Below are 23745 nucleotides of genomic sequence, written 5' to 3'. Positions count from 1 at the left end.
CAACTGCATTTGTGAGAAAATCTGCCTGCACGCATTTGTGACCTTTGTGCTTGCACATTGCTTTCTGTTTGTTTGCGAGACGAGTTTTCCTTTGCGAAGTAGATTGAGTTTGTTTGCGAGTCGAGTTTTCCTTTGCGAAGTAGATTGAGTTTGTTTGCAAAATGCTGGATTTGTTTGTTAAATTATGGCACATAATTCGCTCCATACTCTTCATACTTCTCCAATACTGCTAATGTTTATGCACTGAATCATATTTCCTGTTTTTCTAGTCAAATCTGCATTCTCATATATTTAAGGAGGGGTATAGGCAATTTCGGAGAGGCTAGCAATAGCAAGCTAGCTTTGAAAGCATGAGATCCCACCGGACCGAGACTTCCACAGAAGATATATTTAGACCACTTCTATTATTGCTATTAGAATGTGAAAAGAGTTTCAGTTGTCTACACTACCTTTTTAAAGGGGTCAGGAAGTGGATTTTTTAAATATTTTATAATGTTTCCTGAGACTTATGAAAGGTGGAAAGGCTCTGACCCTAGTGTAGGTTATACGGCTCGCTTTCTGTCTTTTCTGAAAGTTTCCCCACACGTTTATCAATCAGGTATTTCTTTAAAACATCTGCCAGCCGTGAGAACACAAGCTTCCATCTACCACAACTGATGTGCATTTATCAATGTTTGTGTGTCAATAAAGCCTAAATTAACTCTGCTCATCAGATCAAGTGATCGTGTCTCTTCAGAAGACTTGATTAAACCGATTACTTTGTCCTTATGAACTTTGAAATTTGACAATTTTAGTTACGTGTACTTTCAAATGGAGGAACAAAAATGATGAAACAATATTAAAAATATCTTCAATTTTGCTCAAAGATGATCCTTTTAAAGCCCTTAAACATTCACTTGAACAGAGAGTAAGAAGACACTTTCAACCCGTCCTCACCTGTGAAAAACTGCATGATTATAGACACCAAACCGTCATGCTTTCCTTCAGCAACATTTACCCTCAATATACAGACATAAAGGGCATGAGGACTGTATCCCCAGCACAGGACTTTGATTAGGATAACCGATGCCTGGACGGAGAACGGGCTGGTTGTAAACATGGAGAGGCTTCAGCACACTGACCTTTGAGCACAAGGGTCGCAGACAACATTCAATGATTCAGAATCAGATCTAATGATAAATGCGTTTAAATCTAAACCGTGGCTCTGATGATCAGGGTTGATTGTGATATTCTTGTGTTGGCTAGAAGTAGTCCTGAATGGCCAGTAACTCAAAATGGCCGATGATTGAAAAGCTTCATTTCAAACCCTGATGCCGTTTCTTGTGAACATGCGAGAGTAAGAGATTCCCTCAGCCCTCGAGGTCAGGGAGATGCTTCTCTATCTTTCAGTGCTCTTTAAATCTGCATGGACACACGAGACACGTCCCTCGGCAGAAACCAACAGCCACATTCTCTTAGAGAAACTTCTGCATGATGGTTCAAACCCCTGGAATAAATATTAGCACTGAATAACAGAGCTAGCCAGAAGAGATTGAGACATGAGGATGACCAGGATAATCAGAGAAGATGGTTTTCTCACACACTCATTAGAGCTTCTCCACTGAACGTGTCAGAGTTGTGTTTGAGTGCATGTGTGTGTGTGTGTGTGTGTGAACATGAGCATGAGTCTGCCTGGTTACACACTCCCTCAGCCAATCAGAGACGCGCGCTGAGGTCACATGCTCAGAGTTCTCTGGGGCTTGGCAATCATATGATAATAAATGAACAAATCTGTATTTATGCGATGGAAACACGCATGCACGTGCACAGATCACATCATATTCCTTTATGATCAAAAAGATTTGTGAAGTGATATAAAATTTAAGGAATTTCTTAACTCCAGCCACTTTAAACAAGCTCTCCTCCTAAAGAGTATCAAATAACCATGTACTGTGCGGCGAGGGAGAGCAGGTCCACAACATGATGAACCTCAGACTCACACTGGGCAAACGTGTGCGTGTGGTTATCTCACAGGTTTCAGTGTGTCAGCGACACCAGAAGCTCTGATGCGTGTCTGAGGCGGCTCCGGTCATGTGACACGCAAAGCTGGCGTCTCATTGGCCCACGCAAAGAAAAACAATCGACACGCACTGAAGAAAAGAAAACACAAGGGTTTTGTGGGAGGGCAGATGTTCATTCCTGATATCAACGGCCACACAAGAATCCATTGTTTCTGCTGGCTGAACATTCACTCTGACAGCATGTCATATATATACTGACGTGAACAAATGATGAAGCAAACCTTCAAAACTTACTTTATCTGAGAAAACATACAGACACCATTAGTGCTGGAATGCTGAACTGCATTTAAAGGGATCGTTCACCCAAAAATCATCATTCTGGCACTTATTACCTCTTGTGTCACTCCAAACCTCAACGACTTTCCTTCTGTAGGACACACACACAAAAATAGCCTTTATTTCGAGAAATGTCTTTTTTGCACATCCAATGGAAGTCACTGTTGGGTTACGAACATTCTTTAAAATATCTTAACAAAACTTTATTATATTACAAATATTTCATCAATATTACACTACAATACAGAACCCTAAATTAACAAAAATAAACAATTAAACCATTAAAAAGAAAAAAATATATCTACTTTAAAAATTGAAAGGGCCCCTATTATGGATTTTTTTAAATGACCTTTCATTTAGTGTGTAACACAGCTCTGAGTGAATGAAAACATCCTGCAAAGTTTTAAATCTGAAAGTGCACCGTATATAAAGTTATTGTCTTTCAAAAGTAAGAGTCAACTCTGAGTCGATGAAATTAATCGTTTTCAAACGAGTCATAAGCCGTTTCGTTGTGACGTCAAGACAACACATTAGCATATTGCCCGCCCACTTATTGCGCTTGAGACACCAGGGAGAACTCGAACCTCAAACCAGCAGCTGATCCTGTGGACACTGGAGAGCATCATGTCCAGGAGACGCTGTGCTCTGTAATGTGAAGGTAAAGCCAGTGTTTTCACTGCCCAAGGACGAGCATGTGGAGAATCAGAGGTTAAAGTTCATCTTCACCACGGTATCACAGCAGTGTGATCCTAAACTTTTGCTGTGTTCCCTTTATTTCACTGACGACTGCTTCTCAATTCTCAGAGTTCAATGCAGGATTAGCAAACCGCTTGCTCTTAAAGATGGTGTTCAAAATACTTAGGTTTGAGTTTTATATTGTGTAAGTCTCCTGCTAACTGGCTAACTCACGTTATCACTGTCTTACTGAAATACTTCTGCTGATCAGCTGTGGGCCATGATTACCTATAACTGTGTCTATTACAGTTTTTCTCGATTGCTTAAACACATTTCTTGAAACTATGCCTCGTATTCTCAAAACTGTAAACACAAATCCATAACGTCTCACCCAATTCCCCAAACATCCTATTTTCAGGTCAAAATGAAGCTCTACACTCAAAACCATTCACTCTTGCTGAAAAACCAAACCTTGCCCTCAGACAGGACACACAAGCCCTCAAAATCACACACACTACAACATAGTCTAACACACTGGTGCAATAAATTCAAAACATAATTTCCAAAACTGGTAAGTTATGTTGCTTGTACAGCAGACTGAGCTGTCTGGCCAATCACAGCAGACTGAGCTGTCTGGCCAATCACAGCAGACTGATCTGTCTGGCCAATCACAGCAGACTGAGCTGTCTGGCCAATCACAGCAGAGAATATCACGGAAATGCGGGATTTAGAGAGACGTCTTCATCTGACGAGTCTTTTGAGAATCATTGAAAATCTGGTGATGTGCAAATGTATATTATGAGGAAATTAAACAGTTGTTTGACCTTTGATGCATGTAAACATGTTGTAGGAGACTCCAAAACAACATTAGGAGGCTTTAAAATAGCATAATACAGGCCCTTTAAAATTAGCACTTGATCATCTCCAACTTCACAAAAAACTCTTTCCATAGCCCAAATAATTGAAAATTCTAATACATTAATAACATTTTAAAATATGAAAATTCAATTTTAATACGAGCAGCAACCAACCCTTTCAGTCCCATCTCTACATCAACTGATCCAGTATCTAATATTTTATACTTCCTAGTTTTCCATATTGCTATCTTTGCTGATCCTAACAAACAGTTTAATAAACACAACTTTTTCCATTCCTGGAAGTTGTACTAATAAAACCTTGAGAAAAATTCATACCAAAACCGTCAAACCAACTTTTTATAATATCAAAAAGACCTCCTAATCTCTCACAATAAATGAACAAATGATCCACAGTGATCCACAGGCATTAGTCTCCACTGTAAATCTGCTGTACGTTTCTCTACAGGAGGCTTGTACAGAGATCTCCAGCAGAATTTTCGGAGCCTGATGAAGTCGGTATAAATATGTGTTTAATACTACAAAATATGCCCGATGTTACAGTTACTGCACTTGCCGCCCATAACACAAGAGAACATCCCAATCGAGTGAAGGGACTGCTGAAACTGAAGCACAGATCTTACCTAATTCAGACTAAAACACATCTATTTAGCCTCACATACTGACTTTATTTGTAGTTCATACTGTTTTAATACCCTGTATTTTCTTTCTCATTTTTAGGAAAAGCACTTGATTACCATTGTTTATTTCTACCAAATGTCATACACTTGCAATGACGCTAAAAATATAAACAACTACATTATGTTAATATCCTCTATGTTTTACAATAAAACTTACGACAAACATGTCTTCTAATATCCTCAGTTGTTGCGTATACCGAGCTGCATCGAACACATTTGTAAATTACTTTCCTTGAACCCATTGTGCGAGTTCACTTTAATACGCGTGCTTTATATACATGTTGCTGCTGATTGGACTGCAGTTCTGACACACCCACCAAACAAGAGAAAACGCATCTCAAACCCCGTTGCACACCGGTGCATGCCGTTTCCAGGAAACATGACGTTCAACCGGAAACCGTGGCAAAACGTTGCGCACCGTTTTGAACTTGAACGTGCCCCTGGTCTCATGGCTTTGTCATGTTTCCTGTTCTAGTCATGTGATCCCTTGTCTGATGTGTCATGTTGTCATTGGTTCATTGTTCACAGGTGTCCCTGTCTAGTCATTAGTCCTTGTGTATTTAAGCCCTCATGTTTGCCTTGTGTCCTTGTCAAGTACTGTTTGTGTAACCTCTGGTAAGCGTCATGTCCACGGTTATGTTTTGAGTTCATGCCATGTCATACCTTTGTTTTATGTTTGATCACGTTTGGTAAATAAACTGCACTTGGGTTCTCAACAAGCTTGCCCTCAGTGAACTAATCATTACACCCCTGAAGTCTGGCCCGAATATTTCTGACCACCTCCAAGTTTTGACTTTTTTCAAACATGCCAATGGGACATTTTGACACACACAGAATATAAAGCTTTTTTACTGATGTCCTGAAAACTCCCCAATTCAGGTGTTTTAAAAGTCAACATTGTGCCCCTTTCCTCTTGGTGCTCCTCCTGTTCTGCAGGAGACACTGATATCGGTGGAGACTTGCAGTCTTTCCCCCTCTCCTGCTCTTGCTGAAGGTCTATAGTAGGGCCGCAACGACGCGTCATTGATTACGTCGACTATGAAAATACGTCGACACGCATGAAATGCGTTGACGCGTCACATTCATTATTTACGTTTAAATATCGAGTAATGGCGGCTTTTGCTCCCGCTCATGGTGAAAATGACAGACCACGATCATCCAAAGTATGGGAATACTTTAAACTACGGCCGAACAGAAAGGTGTGAGACCTGCACTCCCGCGGGACCCAACGCAACAGAGTGCGGCGCGGGAACATAGATCTGATGGCTGAGTGCGGGCGCGGGCGGTAATGCACTCGTGTGTGTGCTGGTTGCGAGAGAATAAAACGATTCGCGGGACTCCCGCAAAATTGAACATCTAAAAACGAATAAATTGTCATTCATCTGTTGCACAAAAGCAACAAGAACAACTAAAACAAAATAGAAACGATTTACAGGCCAGAGTCTATATCTATTTATAACATGTTTGCAGCGTTGAACAATGAACGCTAATCAGATGCATTTAAAATAGAATCCCCTCACCGCTCAAAATGGACTTTTTGTTCAGTGCTGAATTCTGCATACTGGCAAATCATTGATTATAGCAAACAAAGTGTAGATATTATGAAAGATTCATTGTGCACCCAGTTTAATTTATAATAACAGAGATTTGTGAGATTGCGATGAACTGAGATGTCAGCTTTTTAGGAATTATTAAGGGAGAAATCCTTCCCGTGCAGGTCTCTAATGTGGACTTTAAAAACAAACGACTAACGCTATATTTACATTAACAGTAGCCTAGGCTGCAATCTAGTGTATGTGAACCTTTTTGCAGATAAACACAAGTGCATTTTCGGACAAGTTAATGGACAAGTTAATTGAGTAAATCATACTCCCACTACGGTAATTAATAACAGACTATAGTAAACACCTTTCCTAAATAGGCCTGTGACTGTATCTTACATTTTATGAAATAGTATCATTAGTTAAAAATAAAGTTTAAAATGCTTCCTGTTCGCATATTTCATAATAAAATGACAAAGATGACAAGATGCACTACCCTCTTCAAAATACAGCTGATATATTGTTGTACTTATTTATTGGAAAGTTTTCCAATGGATAAATCAACTAATCCCAAAAATAATCATTAGATTAATCGAAAAAATAATCGTTAGATTAGTCGACTAATCGAAGAAATAATCATTAGATTAATCGACAACAAAAATAATCGTTAGATGCAGCCCTGGTCTAGAGCTTCTCTGCAGACTCCAGGTAAAGCTGCTCCTCTTGGTGCTCCTCCTGTTCTGCAGGAGACACTGATATCGGTGGAGACTTGCAGTCGTTCTCCCTCTCCTGCTCTTGCTGAAGGTCTAGGGCTTCTCTGCAGACTCCAGGTAAAGCTGCTCCTCTTGGTGCTCCTCCTGTTCTGCAGGAGACACTGATATCGGTGGAGACTTGCAGTCGTTCTCCCTCTCCTGCTCTTGCTGAAGGTCTAGGGCTTCTCTGCAGACTCCAGGTAAAGCTGCTCCTCTTGGTGCTCCTCCTGTTCTGCAGGAGACACTGATATCGGTGGAGACTTGCAGTCGTTCCCCCTCTCCTGCTCTTGCTGAAGGTCTAGGGCTTCTCTGCAGACTCCAGGTAAAGCTGCTCCTCTTGGTGCTCCTCCTGTTCTGCAGGAGACACTGATATCGGTGGAGACTTGCAGTCGTTCTCCCTCTCCTGCTCTTGCTGAAGGTCTAGGGCTTCTCTGCAGACTCCAGGTAAAGCTGCTCCTCTTGGTGCTCCTCCTGTTCTGCAGGAGACACTGATATCGGTGGAGACTTGCAGTCGTTCTACCTCTCCTGCTCTTGCTGAAGGTCTAGGGCTTCTCTGCAGACTCCAGGTAAAGCTGCTCCTCTTGGTGCTCCTCCTGTTCTGCAGGAGACACTGATATCGGTGGAGACTTGCAGTCGTTCTCCCTCTCCTGCTCTTGCTGAAGGTCTAGGGCTTCTCTGCAGACTCCAGGTAAAGCTGCTCCTCTTGGTGCTCCTCCTGTTCTGCAGGAGACACTGATATCGGTGGAGACTTGCAGTCGTTCTCCCTCTCCTGCTCTTGCTGAAGGTCTAGGGCTTCTCTGCAGACTCCAGGTAAAGCTGCTCCTCTTGGTGCTCCTCCTGTTCTGCAGGAGACACTGATATCGGTGGAGACTTGCAGTCGTTCTCCCTCTCCTGCTCTTGCTGAAGGTCTAGGGCTTCTCTGCAGACTCCAGGTAAAGCTGCTCCTCTTGGTGCTCCTCCTGTTCTGCAGGAGACACTGATATCGGTGGAGACTTGCAGTCGTTCCCCCTCTCCTGCTCTTGCTGAAGGTCTAGGGCTTCTCTGCAGACTCCAGGTAAAGCTGCTCCTCTTGGTGCTCCTCCTGTTCTGCAGGAGACACTGATATCGGTGGAGACTTGCAGTCGTTCTCCCTCTCCTGCTCTTGCTGAAGGTCTAGGGCTTCTCTGCAGACTCCAGGTAAAGCTGCATGCACTTCCTTCAGCAACTGACCCACGAGACGTAAAGAGTTCATCCTGTATCCTTCTGAAGAGATTCTGCCGTTTTCCACCCTTTGGCATCTCTGAGATTCTCCACTTTGGTACATCCAGCTCTAATCAGACGGTTTCTCAAACTTTCTGAGGACAAACATTTTGTCTGAATTAATGGATTGTGAAACAAAGGTTCCCTCAAAATCCAGTCTTGTGGTTGTTCAATCCCTCTGCTTACAGAAAACGTCATATTCCACGCTCGTAGCATGGAGTGATAGAAAGGAGTCGAATTGCTCAAGTCCAGTTCATTTGTTCTGATTAAAAACAATTGCTTGTCATATCCAAGACTTGATGTCCTCCTCAACTGAGCACATGACATAGCTCCACTCAGTCTACTCCGCATATAACAGTCTCTGTAATGCTTGCAATCGAAATGTATTAATCCGACTTCTGACGTCGACAAGGCCTAGCACATTTAGCTTGTGCCATAATGTAGAAGCAGCCAGATTACTTATGACCAAGACTCTACCCCTGTAGGATAGCTCAGGTAATAGCCATTTCCATTTAGACAACTTGGTTAACACCTTATCCAGCATACCTTCTCAGTTCTTCTTTTTATAATTCTCTGAACCCAAGAAAACTCTTTTCATTTTAGTACCTTCTGTTCCCCACTTCAAGCCTCCTGGAATGTGAGGTATCCCACCATTTCTCCATTCACCCATAATAAACCCCTCACTTTTTCCCCAGTTTACTTTTGCAGAAGAAGCTTTTTCAAACAGGGCTAAGCTCTTACATAGTGTTGGAATATCTCCCTGCCCTTTTACAAAAACAGTTACATCATCTGCATATGCAAATACAGAACATTCTAACTGTTCTGAAACAAAAATAAACTTTCAACTTATTTCTTAAATTACATAAAAGAGGTTCAATAACTAGGCTATAGAGCTGTCCTGAAAGAGGACATCCCTGTCTAATGCCTCTTTTAACAAATACTGGGCTACTCAAACCACCTCCAATCTTGATCATTACAGAGGTCTTATTATACAACAACTTTATCCAGGAAATCATTTTTTTCCAAACCCAAAAGCTTCTAAAACCTTAAAAAGATATGCCTGCGCAACACGTTCAAAGGCTTTTTCCTGATCAATAGATAAAAACCCAATATACCAATTATTATCAGTCGAAATATCAATAACATCTCTTATTAAAAACAAATTATCCATAATTATATGACCTGGAATACAATATGTTTGTTCCTTCTTCACCACAACATGTAAATAATTATTAAGCCAATTGACTAAACATTTAGATATTATTTTATAATCTAAACACATTAAAGATACTGGTCTCCAATTTTTCAACAATCCCAGATCTCCTTTTTTTGGAAGTAGGGATAGCACAGCTCTTTGACAACTAGTTGGAAGTGTTCCTCTTTCAAAACATTCACAAATTACTTCATAAAAGTCTCTGCCTAAAATACTCCAGAAATGTTTGTAAAATTGTGCTGGCAGACCATCAATCCCTGGTACTCGACCTGTAGAGTCATTGAACTGCTTCAGAAAGTTCATGAAACGTAATCATCTAACCCTAACCCATCATAAGGTATAAGATGTAAGATGTAACACACACACACACACACACACACACATTCTCTTCTGCTCTTTAAGTTCAGTCTTGACCAGATCCAGCTAAAGCTAAAGATCCCCCCACCCCACACACACACACACTCTTCTGCTCTGTAAGTTCAGTCTTGACCAGATCCAGCTAAAGCTAAAGATCCCCCCCACCCCACACACACACACACACTCTTCTGCTCTGTAAGTTCAGTCTTGACCAGATCCAGCTAAAGCTCTCACACACACCCCACCCCCCCAACACACACACACACACACACACTCTTCTGCTCTGTAAGTTCAGTCTTGACCAGATCCAGCTAAAGCTCACACACACACCCCACCCCCCCCAACACACACACACACACTCTTCTGCTCTGTAAGTTCAGTCTTGACCAGATCCCCCCCGCAATAAGCTCAATGAATATGAGATTCATTATGCTGTGTGTGTGTGTGTGTGTGTGTGTGTGTGTGTGTGTGTGTGTGTGTGTGTGTGTGTGTGTGTGTGTGTGTGTGTGTGTGTGTGTGTGTGTGTGTTTGTGGAGACAACTTTATAGGTTTAGATGGAGCGTTGTGAGATCACAAACTGAGATGAGTGACAGCTTTAGTGATTGTAAAGTGAGCAATCTTTCATGCTTTCAAGGCTATATAGCCAATAATCCATTGAATAAAAGTACTGTTTTTCATACAGCTAAAAGGACCGATGGCCAATGACACACTGAAGGTTCTGGTAAGTGTGTGTGACATCGACATATAAATGCAGGATTCACTCTCGATATTGACAGTGAAAACTATTATAGTAAGGGACAAAAATATGGCATGTGAAAATAGATATGTGCAATGTACATGCAGACTAACAGATTGCTAGAAAATATTTGTAGCAAAGGTAGACGTTGTGGGAAGAAGGAGGTGGGAACCGGCAAACATTCAAAGACTTTTATAATGTAAAATAACCAAACAACAAAACTAAAGTAAAAGACGGCAGCTCCTCATGGACGACTGCTGTCACGTATAATAAAACACAACATAAATCCAGGCCTGGTCCTGTCTCCCTCTTCACTGTCGTCGCTCCTCCTTTACGCTTCCGCTCCTCCGTGAGAGATACGAGAATCGCTCATTATCAATCACGCCACCGGCCTCGTCCTGTATATTCATCGTCCCACAATATTCATATCAATGTGTATGTGTGTGTGTGTGTGTGTGTGTGTGTGTGTGTGTCAGTCCAGTGTGTGTGTGTGTGTGTGTGTGTCAGTGTGTGTGTCAGTCCAGTGTGTGTGTGTGTGTGTGTGTGTGTGTGTCAGTCCAGTGTGTGTGTGTGTGTGTGTGTGTGTCAGTCCAGTGTGTGTGTGTGTGTGTGTGTGTGTGTGTGTGTCAGTCCAGTGTGTGTGTGTGTGTGTGTGTGTGTGTGTGTGTGTCAGTCCAGTGTGTGTGTGTGTGTGTGTGTGTGTGTGTGTGTGTGTGTGTCAGTCCAGTGTGAAGCAGGAGCGAGAGATAATAGCGAGAGACCTGCGGCTCCCACGGAGAAGTTTAAAAAGCTGTGCCATTTTACAAAGATAAGATATCAAATAAAATAGTATATCAGTGAATAACTAAAGAAACGTTCAAGCGAATGCCGATTGTATTGCCAGGGAGTGTGTAGAGGGTTGGTGAAGCTCGATCCGGTGTTTGACAACACACCCAGAAAGACCACATGTTATGGGCGGGGCTTCAGCACAGTCACATGATGTGGTCACATGTGTTTCTGACCAGCTCCACATGTGGTTTCAGTGATGATAAAAAATAAGTGACAGATTAACAGTTATTTAGCCTTTTAGAAGCTCAAGTTGGGTAAAATGTTCAAACACACTTCCTTTAAACACTGAACGAGAAACAGAGATCCACTGGCGCTGATTCACTCAAGCTGGGTCCTAAAGGACACACCACTCACACTACACACACACACACACACACACACACAGTGTTTGTCGCTGGCCAGAGGAGAACTGAGCGACTGAGTCTGGTTTCTCTCAAGGGTTTTCCTCCATTCTGTCACTGATGGAGTTTGTGTTCGTCACTGTCGCCTCTGGCTTCATTAGTTGGAGACACTAACTGAGCCGATGATGACATCACTGTTTTCTCCAGAACTGCTGTATAACTGAACTGATGCTGAACAATGACAATATCTTCATTTCAGAAGCTGCTTTACCGCAGAATTGAACTCTGTTCGCTTCACTGAATGATTATTTTCCTGATTATCTCGGTCAAGCCGCTTTGAAAAAAATCTGTATTTTATAAAGCGCTATAAAAATTATAGTCACTGTCACCGTTATAGTCACTGAAGAGCTCTACACTGGGAGAACTCAGCCACTAATGATTCTCCACGGTGACGAATCACAAACCCTCTGATTGGCCCCTGCATTCATGAGCTCAACAGAAGCGTGTGATTGGTTAATGCTTAACGCTGCAAACCACGCATAAAAATAAATCTGATGCAACATGAGCAAATTTACAGTAAATGTAATGCCACAATCAACACTTTAAATCATGAAGCCTTAAGGTCGTTGTTTTATTGCCCCGTTAATTTCAGACCCTGCTGTATGTCCAATAACAGTCTGACAGAAACATCTCTTCAATGATTGATTTGAGCTGTTGATCTTTGTGGATCTATTACTCATTCAGCCGGTGTTTTAGTGATTAATGTCAATGGGTGGAAGTGTGGAAACGACTGGAATGGTGTCGTCTCCACAATCTGCTGCTCATATTTCAACACTGTGTTATTTCTTTAGATTACAGAAGCTTAAGTTGGACAGTCATGAGCTATTTCTGGCTAAATAAGACATACAGTATGCATTTTGAAATATCCCAGAATACATGCTGTTTGTCCCGGAGAAGTCCCCATTTGGTGGCAGCGCGCTTCATTAGGATCACTCACGGTTCGGTTTGTATCACGGTTTTAGGGTCACGGTTTCGGTACGGTTTGGTATGTGCTGTGTTCAGGGAACAAAGAATAAAAATAAAGAAAATAAGAACAAATAATTACAGTAGAGCAAAGATACTAATAAAATAAACAGGTTTTTCAGGTAGGTCTAACATTTGTTTCCAGGCACAGAAACTGAATAAAGTAATCAAATGTAAAATAACATTACATATTTGACTGTATAAATTAAAGATTACTCCTTATTAAAGTTAAAAGCTATTCAATCCAGAGCTGTGAGTGATTTCCTTGTCGTTTATAGTTCGATTAACATTAGAAACACAAACAGCAGGGATACTAGGCTGCTGTCCCTTTAAGATGTAACGCACATATTCACTACACTGGTATTGTACACATGTGTTGTCTTTCTCGACTGTACAAGTTCACTTAAGGCATAACAGACGGTGTCTGCTAGGATACTCATCGAGACGGACATGATGACAGTTTTTGTGTGAATTTGTCCATTCAAGCACAAGACGTAGTGGAACTGTCTGTTTTAAACGTTGTAATTTTCAACAAATCAGATTATAGATGCGTCATCAGATGTGTGTCGAACCGCGAGTGTGTGTCGAACCGTGCGCGGAGAACGGTACAGTTCGATGCTTTACCGAGAACCGTTACACCTCTAATTCACTCAGTTTAACCCAGAATTATTCAGATTTACTGTTTTAAAGTTCACACGTGTGTGTTGCGGTGCTAAAGCCCTTCCTATGCAACACACTCCATTCCTGCAGTGTGTCGATTCAACGAAGCCACGACTACCACCATCTGATGGGCATCAGGGCGTTACACACACTTATTTTCACTCGTATAATGATGTATTTCAGAGATGATAGCTGGGGTCGCTCGCTGAATTAAACATCTGGATAATGAAGTCAGGGACAATTCTGTGTACGGTTTAAAACAGTATTGCTACACACTTTCACAAACTCATGACACACAGAATAGTGTACAGTACACTAACCCTAGTACACTAGCTTGATGATCACTGAATATAACTGATGATCACATTAGCGGTGGGAATCTCACGATCCGAGGCAATCACGATCCAGAGGCTGCGTCGCGATGATAAAACGGTTATCCACACATGTGATGACTTGGTACTTTTAAAGCAAAGTATTTATAATGACCCACAAAGAAGTTACTTCCAATATCTTTTATTAATAAAACAAATGGAAGTGATTTGGCAAGTCAACTGTAATATGTCCCAACATGGCAAAGAGCCAACAGGAAAATAAATGTGTGCCTGTGCTAGCAGCAAACCTGCAGATGAATACACACTTCAGCATATTCTGAATCTCTAGCATAAAATAATAGACTTCTAACCAACATCCTCCTGTTATGTGCAATGAGCAATATAATCCTTCAGACAAACAAACATTCTGCTGTAGCAAAAACACACTCTTCTCTGGGAGAACACACTCTTCTCTGGGAGAACACACTCTTCAGTGGGAGAACACACTCTTCTGTGGGAGAACACACTCTTCTGTGGGAGAACACACTCTTCTGTGGGAGAACACACTCTTCTCTGGGAGAACACACTCTTCTGTGGGAGAACACACTCTTCTGTGGGAGAACACACTCTTCTCTGGGAGAACACACTCTTCTGTGGGAGAACACACTCTTCTGTGGGAGAACACACTCTTCTCTGGGAGAACACACTCTTCTCTGGGAGAACACACTCTTCTCTGGGAGAACACACTCTTCTCTGGGAGAACACACTCTTCTCTGGGAGAACACACTCTTCTCTGGGAGAACACACTCTTCTCTGGGAGAACACACTCTTCTCTGGGAGAACACACTCTTCTGTGGGAGAACACACTCTTCTCTGGGAGAACACACTCTTCTCTGGGAGAACACACTCTTCTGTGGGAGAACACACTCTTCTGTGGGAGAACACACTCTTCTGTGGGAGAACACACTCTTCTCTGGGAGAACACACTCTTCTCTGGGAGAACACACTCTTCTGTGGGAGAACACACTCTTCTGTGGGAGAACACACTCTTCTGTGGGAGAACACACTCTTCTGTGGGAGAACACACTCTTCTCTGGGAGAACACACTCTTCTCTGGGAGAACACACTCTTCTGCGGGAGAACACACTCTTCTGCGGGAGAACACACTCTTCTCTGGGAGAACACACTCTTCTCTGGGAGAACACACTCTTCTCTGGGAGAACACACTCTTCTCTGGGAGAACACACTCTTCTCTGGGAGAACACACTCTTCTCTGGGAGAACACACTCTTCTGCGGGAGAACACACTCTTCTCTGGGAGAACACACTCTTCTCTGGGAGAACACACTCTTCTGTGGGAGAACACACTCTTCTGTGGGAGAACACACTCTTCTGTGGGAGAACACACTCTTCTGTGGGAGAACACACTCTTCTGTGGGAGAACACACTCTTCTGTGGGAGAACACACTCTTCTGTGGGAGAACACACTCTTCAGTGGGAGAACACACTCTTCTCTGGGAGAACACACTCTTCTCTGGGAGAACACACTCTTCTGTGGGAGAACACACTCTTCTGTGGGAGAACACACTCTTCTCTGGGAGAACACACTCTTCTCTGGGAGAACACACTCTTCTGTGGGAGAACACACACTCATCTACGGGAGAACACACTCTTCTGCGGGAGAACACACTCTTCTGCGGGAGAACACACTCTTCTGCGGGAGAACACACTCTTCTGCGGGAGAACACACTCTTCTGCGGGAGAACACACTCTTCTGCGGGAGAACACACTCTTCTGCGGGAGAACACACTCTTCTTTGGGAGAACACACTCTTCTGTGGGAGAACACACACTCATCTACGGGAGAACACACTCTTCTGCGGGAGAACACACTCTTCTCTGGGAGAACACACTCTTCTGCGGGAGAACACACTCTTCTGCGGGAGAACACACTCTTCTGCGGGAGAACACACTCTTCTGTGGGAGAACACACTCTTCTGTGGGAGAACACACTCTTCTGCGGGAGAACACACTCTTCTGTGGGAGAACACACTCTTCTGTGGGAGAACACACTCTTCTCTGGGAGAACACACTCTTCTGTGGGAGAACACACACTCATCTACGGGAGAACACACTCTTCTGCGGGAGAACACACTCTTCTCTGGGAGAACACACTCTTCTCTGGGAGAACACACTCTTCTCTGGGAGAACACACTCTTCAGTGGGAGAACACACTCTTCTGTGGGAGAACACACTATTCAGTGGGAGAACACACACTCATCTACGGGAGAACACACTCTTCTGCGGGAGAACACACTCTTCTGTGGGAGAACACACTCTTCTGCGGGAGAACACACTCTTCTGTGGGAGAACACACTCTTCTCTGGGAGAACACACTCTTCTGTGGGAGAACACACACTCATCTACGGGAGAACACACTCTCCTGCGGGAGAACACACTCTTCTCTGGGAGAACACACTCTTCAGTGGGAGAACACACTCTTCAGTGGGAGAACACACTCTTCAGTGGGAGAACACACTCTTCTGCGGGAGAACACACTCTTCTGCGGGAGAACACACTCTTCAGTGGGAGAACACACTCTTCTGTGGGAGAACACACTCTTCTGTGGGAGAACACACTCTTCTGTGGGAGAACACACTCTTCTGCGGGAGAACACACTCTTCAGTGGGAGAACACACTCTTCTGTGGGAGAACACACTCTTCTCTGGGAGAACACACTCTTCTCTGGGAGAACACACTCTTCTCTGGGAGAACACACTCTTCTCTGGGAGAACACACTCTTCTCTGGGAGAACACACTCTTCTCTGGGAGAACACACTCTTCTCTGGGAGAACACACTCTTCTCTGGGAGAACACACTCTTCTGTGGGAGAACACACTCTTCTCTGGGAGAACACACTCTTCTGTGGGAGAACACACTCTTCTGTGGGAGAACACACTCTTCTCTGGGAGAACACACTCTTCTGCGGGAGAACACACTCTTCTGCGGGAGAACACACTCTTCTGTGGGAGAACACACTCTTCTGTGGGAGAACACACTCTTCTGTGGGAGAACACACTCTTCAGTGGGAGAACACACACTCTTCTCTGGGAGAACACACTCTTCTGTGGGAGAACACACTCTTCTGCGGGAGAACACACACTCTTCTCTGGGAGAACACACACTCTTCTCTGGGAGAACACACTCTTCTGCGGGAGAACACACTCTTCTGCGGGAGAACACACTCTTCTCTGGGAGAACACACTCCAGTGGGAGAACACACTCTTCAGTGGGAGAACACACTCTTCTGCGGGAGAACACACTCTTCTGCGGGAGAACACACTCTTCTGTGGGAGAACACACTCTTCTGTGGGAGAACACACTCTTCTGTGGGAGAACACACTCTTCTGTGGGAGAACACACTCTTCTGTGGGAGAACACACTCTTCTGTGGGAGAACACACTCTTCTCTGGGAGAACACACTCTTCTGTGGGAGAACACACTCTTCTGTGGGAGAACACACTCTTCTGTGGGAGAACACACTCTTCTGCGGGAGAACACACTCTTCTCTGGGAGAACACACTCTTCTCTGGGAGAACACACTCTTCAGTGGGAGAACACACTCTTCAGTGGGAGAACACACTCTTCTCTGGGAGAACACACTCTTCAGTGTGAGAACACACTCTTCTGTGGGAGAACACACTCTTCTCTGGGAGAACACACTCTTCTGTGGGAGAACACACTCTTCTGTGGGAGAACACACTCTTCTGTGGGAGAACACACTCTTCTGTGGGAGAACACACTCTTCTGTGGGAGAACACACTCTTCTCTGGGAGAACACACTCTTCTCTGGGAGAACACACTCTTCTGTGGGAGAACACACTCTTCTGTGGGAGAACACACTCTTCTGTGGGAGAACACACTCTTCTCTGGGAGAACACACTCTTCTCTGGGAGAACACACTCTTCTCTGGGAGAACACACTCTTCTGTGGGAGAACACACTCTTCAGTGGGAGAACACACTCTTCTCTGGGAGAACACACTCTTCTCTGGGAGAACACACTCTTCTCTGGGAGAACACACTCTTCTGTGGGAGAACACACTCTTCTCTGGGAGAACACACTCTTCTCTGGGAGAACACACTCTTCTCTGGGAGAACACACTCTTCTCTGGGAGAACACACTCTTCTCTGGGAGAACACACTCTTCTGTGGGAGAACACACTCTTCTGTGGGAGAACACACTCTTCTCTGGGAGAACACACTCTTCTCTGGGAGAACACACTCTTCTGTAGGGACGGACTGATTATATATGATCTTTTTCTTCATGTCAAATAATAGGGTTTCTTTTAAAAACTTCAGCAATCTAACGCAGCTCATTTGAGCTTGTTTATCACTGGATGAGCTCCATTTATGTGCTGATCAATGTTTTTATGTGGTTAACAGTCTAAATGATATATATTTTTATATCAAGTGATTGTGTCTCTTCAGAAGACGTGGATAAAACCACTCCATTCATAAGGATTTATTTTACATTCATGTCTATCGCCGGGTTTCACAGACGAGACTTGAGTCTAGTCCCAGACTAAAATACACACTTGAGCTGTTTTCACTGAAAGCATATCTTAAATATGTCAGATAGATAGATAGATAGATAGATAGATAGATAGATAGATAGATAGATAGATAGATTGTTTTATTTAAAGGTGAACTAAGTAACTTTTTTACCTTAACTGAACAGCTTCGGAGTCATTGGAATGGTTATATTACTTATTTTGGGTTGAATGGTGGTCGTTTCGCACCCCCCTGGTGCCCGTGAGCGGAAAATACGCACTTGCAACTTTGAGCCGGCGGGCCGCCGGCAGCCGCGGCAGGAAGTCTCGCGTGATATCAGGTCTCGCGATGTAAACAATTGCTTTACGGCCAAAAGAAATCTGCTAAAATGCTGTCATTATTGCGCTCCCTCACGCTGTATGAACTCGAATGAAGAAGACGTTTTAAAGAATGTCCCATCTGCTTTGATGTCGTTGATCTATAGCCTCTGGTGTCTGAGAATCACCAACGAGTTTTTACAACAGTGTTGTCAAATATCTATTCCGAAGCTGTGGGGGGAGCTCTAGAGAGAAACCTGCGAGCAAAAAGCGAGAATACAGCGAAGAAATCCCGAAGCTACTGAGTGCTGCTTTAATGCCATGTCAGCATCTAAGGCTATTTTCATGGCAAAAATTAAATTACAAAAATATAAATACAATGAAACCAAGCAAACAAACACAAGTCATATTATAATTATTTTTTTTAATTAACATCTGATAAAAAATCCTAAACCTTTTGAGACATAATCTTACTAAAAAAGTCGTTAAGTGAAGTAACTTCATAAAAGAGCGTTCTACTTGTGTTATACCCAGGACAGTCCAATAAAATGTGTGTAACAGAGAGGGGAATCTTACAACACATGCAGAGAGCTGGGTCTTCTACATATGTCACTGCCATTGTCTTCAGATTCACACCAGTAATGTGTTTTTCTAAGGCACGTTTATATAAGCTACTTAAGTGTCCTAATTAAAAAGGCCTAATCCTGGCTTAATCTAAACCTGTCTGTGAAACCAGGCCCAAAAGTACTATCTTGAAGATTTTGGTTGCATGGACTTTTATGGAGACAAAAATCTCAAAGGTTTCATTCAAAACATAATTTATTGTGTGTCGAAGATGAAGGAGAGTCGTATGGGTTTGGAACGACATGAGAGCGAGTAAATTACACATTTTTCATTTTGGGGTGGACTAGCACTAACAGCACTGCATTATTAACCTAATGATATTCCTAATCTTAAGTTAAAGTGTATATCATACTCTAAATCATTCACAAACAGGAGCATACTGTTCAAAAAAAGCAGAGGTAAGTTATTCTGAACAACAATATCCATCTTTCATGCCCATAATCAACGTTTAAGCCTTCATCACCTGATAATGTTGTGCATCCCTAGGGAAAATTGCATGTGATGGGAATGGCATCCTGATATTAACTATACCAGTTTTTTAAACAAAGAAATCAATCAAATAATGGGGCAGAATAGCAATGCTGGAATAAGTGGCAGTTTTTCTTTCATCACACATGGCAGATACAGTATCAGTACAGCAATATCGCGCTGATGCACAGATCAAGAGCTGTTCTTCTTCATATCAGGACTCATTATGAACTGAGTGAAACACTGGCGTTCTGCTGCTTCAAAGCTAGTTTATAATCAATGTCATGTTTGTCGCATTGAGTGCGCATGCGCATGCGCAGCAGATCACACCCATCAGGGCTGACATGAGAAAACTCGTCTTTAACATTCATTTTATACTCATGTAAAACAGCGATCGAGCGGTTTCGAATGTCCTGTAAAGATCAATGTAAATATTGTAAGAATTAACCGAGACCGACCTTGTATACTTGTCCATAGGTGCCATTGCCGACCACTTCCACCAGCTCAAAAATGCCAGCAGGGTCCTGAAATCACACAAATGACCACCACATCGGTTAATAAGAGAAACTTTATGATGATTACACATATGAATGTGTGTGGCAGAGCCGCTGAGCTCAAGAGCGTGTCGCTCCGCTGCCGTTATTATCGCTTTACGCGAGAACACCGCGCGCCGAACAAAGGGCAACACTGTAACAATGAGCATTAGAGTTAAACACAGGTCGAGCATTAGAGTTAAACACAGGTCTCGATTTCGCTGAAACAACTGATGCATGAGGCCTGTCGGAGACCGAGTGTGTGTGAGAGGAGAGCACTCACGCGCAGAGAGGCGAGGTCTATGTCCACCAGGCTCTTAGCGGGCGAGTCGTTCGCCATCTTTCACCAAACTGTTCAGATATAAGCGATGCTGTGTGTATTCCGTTCTTCAGTCGTGTGGTGTCCGTTCGACGCTTTCGATCATCGTTATATTTCTGCGGTAATCCTGAGAGAGCAGCGCAGGGCCTCCGCGGTCCTCTATTGTTCGCGATGAGGATGAGGATGATGATGATGAAGAGTCTAGGTCAGTCCATGACGGAGTGGGCAGAGACACGGAGGGGGTGGAGACAGCGAGGGAAGGGGCTATTCCAGCACACAGACGAGGAACACACACTACTGTATATAGCCTACTGTAACTGCATCACTGATTCCTGAGACAAGGGACAATGCTATTTAATAATATTTTATTATAAATTGATATAATTACAGACAAAGCTCTCAGCTAATAAACCATATAAGGGAATAGGTTTTTATGAAAATGTTTTTTTCTAAAATAAAAAAATAATCATTTATTCAGTTAATAACTTATTTTTTGTTAACTCCATCAGATGCAATAAAAAGCATTCCATTTTAATTTGATCCATTTAACAACAGTGTAAAGTCTTTGTAATAATGGTGAACTAAGTGAAAAAATACATTCTTTAAAATGTTTTCCCTGGGTTAGGGTTATTATTAACAATCCAGTTCCTAAATTCCTTAATTCTTACCCTCCTTTTTAATATTAAACATATATAACCAGTGTTGACAAAGGTCCAACTGAGGTTTCAACAACTGATTGACAAGACAACAAATTAACACAACTAACTCATTTTTAAACTAATATTTAATACAGCAATCGTTCCAGTGGTTTGTTTTTCTCCTTTTAGCGGTACAGTCTCATTCTGGGTCTCCAGTAGCTCACAGAAAACAAGAAGCATATGTTCTGTTTGACAAAACTGAATAAATGTTTTAGAGTCTCCTGCAACAGGTTTACATGCATTAACGGTCAAAAACACTTTAATTTTTACTCTCTAAACTTTCCACATGCCTACTCTGGTCTCGTCTGCTCTGTCCTGATTGGTCAGTCTGTTGTGATTGGTCTGACTGAGCTTATATTGGTCAAACACGACTGCCCATTGAAAATGAATGGGGGAGTCGAAAATCTTAGTGTTCATCATGTTCATGTTCACATTTGATCATGTGGGCTTGCAAAAATAAAGGCCTCGGACCTTTGCATGTGTGGATACATGCATACTCGTGCATCCGCGCACACACACACACACACACACACACACACACACACACACACACACACACACTGTTCATGTGCACAAACAAACTATTTTGAGTATTACAGGCTTTCTTTTTCACAGAAATGACCTTTATCCTCAAATCAGTGAGGCCTACGATAAATCAGTTACAAAAATAAATACAAAACCTGTCTTAACTGAAAGAAAACAAGCTGACAAAAAGATTGAATCCAATATTTGGTAATAAGGTAACATAACGAGAGATTTATAAGACATTTTTTGCAGGTCGGTCATTTTTGACCGGGAACCACACAAGTGTTATCAGGTTTTCAACACAGTACAAGGGTGACATGGACCTGCCAGCTGTCCAATTGCTCTGCTTTGAGCAAGGGGGCCGATCACTAGAAGAACACACCCAACACTTTCTAGATATGGCATGCCAATCGACTAGCGGTCCAAGGCACATCTCCCAGTGAATGGCCCTCAGGGAGATGTTGCCGCATTTGTGGAGTGGGTGCTGGGAATAATGAATCTGTTTTTACCATCTGCCCCGCAGAGCCCACCAGCCTCACTCCACCGGATCCAGTGCCCAGTCAGCCTCACTCCACCAGACGGAGCTACAGCCAGATTCAAACACAGAGGCAGAGCCTGAGCCTGCCGCGGATAACGTGCCAGCAAACTCAACTGAGCCAGATTCTGCCCTGCTGCCTGAGTCCAACAGCACGTCTGACCAGGTGTGCGAGTCGGCAACGATGCCCGTCCCAGAGGGAGTACTTGTGGAGTTTGAGGGCATGGAGAGGAGGGCATCCCCGCGACTGTGGACAAGTATTGCCTGGCCTCTGGAAATCATATAGATTAGATATAGATTAAAAATACTTCTGAGAAAGCAATTCATATCCAGAGGAGATGGGAGAGAAAAACTGGAAATACCGTGTTAACCGTGTTAATAAGTGGCAGTTCTTTCAGAGGCCATTAGCTTTAGTTCAGTTGACTATGGGTATTTATGTAATTATATCGATTTTTATTTTTATTTGTATTTGAGGAGGATATACCCCTGGATCTCCTGTTTCCGCAGGTCCTGCCCAGCTTCAAGTCTCCTGCCTCTCCAGTGTTTCCAGAGTTACCCCCCGGCCTCCCTCTCCCACCTTCTCTACCGAAGCCAGCCAGTTCCCTAGCCCTGCCACCGCTGATTTCTGTCTGTCCCTCAGCTCATCCTCTGTCTGTGTCATCTGATGGTGTGGATATGCCTTGGGCCTTCCAGTCCCCAGCTCCATCTTGCGTGAGGATCCCCTGTCTCTGCCTCCAGCCACCAAGCCCCAAATTGCACCTCGGCCATCCGACCCATCAGTTCCGCCTTGGCTCCATGCTCCCTCGTCTCCACCGTGGCCCGTCATCCCACCAGCTCCGCCAAGCTCCCTCGTCCCTTCGTCTCCCCCTTGGTCAGGCATCACCCTGTTTCCTCCATAGGATTTCTGGCTTCTGGGCTGCGTCTCTGCCCTCCATCCCTTCGGCTCCACCCGGCCCTGACTTCCCTCCGGCTATGCCATTGTGCTTGGTCACTCCGGCTCCACTGCGGTCTTCAGGGTCCCTACCTCCGCCTCGCTCCCATTAGCCGTCAGTTCTACCTTTGCCCTCTGATCCTGTGGTGTCGCACTGGCTCTGTCTCCTCAGCTCCATATGGTTCTCCACCGCTTCCAGCTCTGTTGCAGAAACTCACATCACTTGGTTACATCTCCAGGGCCTCCACCATGATTCCTCCCTCCTGCAACTCCGTCGTGGAACATCATGCTGGCTGTGGCCTGGATACTTAAGCTGCATCGGTCATCTCCAATAAAAAACCTGTCTTAACTGAAAGAAAATAAGTTGACAAAAAGATTTAATCCAATATTTGGTGATAAAATAAGACATATTTGAGTGATTTATAAGCTATTTTGTTGTAGGCCATTCATTTTTGACCTGGAGAGTAACTTTGTGCCATTTTGTAAAAAAAAAAAAAAAAAAAAAAATTACTGGCTACACATTAAAGGAGTAGTTCACATTAAAATGAAAATTAGCCCATGATTTATTATGACCGCCGCTAGCATAGCTAGCGAAAGCGGTCATATAGGGATTGTCAAAGTTTTTTTTTTTTCGTCATCTACTGAATTTTTTCGTCAACGATACCAGGGGCACCGAAA

At 43.3% G+C, this 23745-nt stretch overlaps 1 protein-coding gene across 3 annotated transcripts in view; it reads right to left on the bottom strand.

Annotated features, from left to right (window-relative positions):
* The window catches only part of LOC308692078 (mitogen-activated protein kinase kinase kinase kinase 4-like), a 114063-nt gene extending 93497 nt beyond the window's left edge, over positions 1–20566 (bottom strand). For all 3 annotated transcript variants that reach the window (XR_014030297.1, XM_081367785.1, XM_081367786.1), the window contains exons 1-2: positions 20343–20566; positions 19985–20050 (exon numbers count right to left, since the gene is read on the bottom strand). Coding sequence is in view for 2 of the 3 variants with exons in the window: in XM_081367785.1 (XP_081223911.1) it covers positions 19985–20050; positions 20343–20399 (123 nt within the window). In the remaining variant the exon portion in view is untranslated. The remainder of the gene's footprint in view (positions 1–19984; positions 20051–20342) is intronic.
* Between the last annotated feature and the right edge of the window lie 3179 nt (positions 20567–23745).

This window comes from Scardinius erythrophthalmus, assembly GCF_964197995.2.
Source record: "Scardinius erythrophthalmus genome assembly, chromosome: 6".
NCBI classification, from domain to species: Eukaryota; Metazoa; Chordata; class Actinopteri; order Cypriniformes; family Leuciscidae; genus Scardinius; species Scardinius erythrophthalmus.
This window is presented reverse-complemented; position numbering and strand designations above follow the sequence as displayed.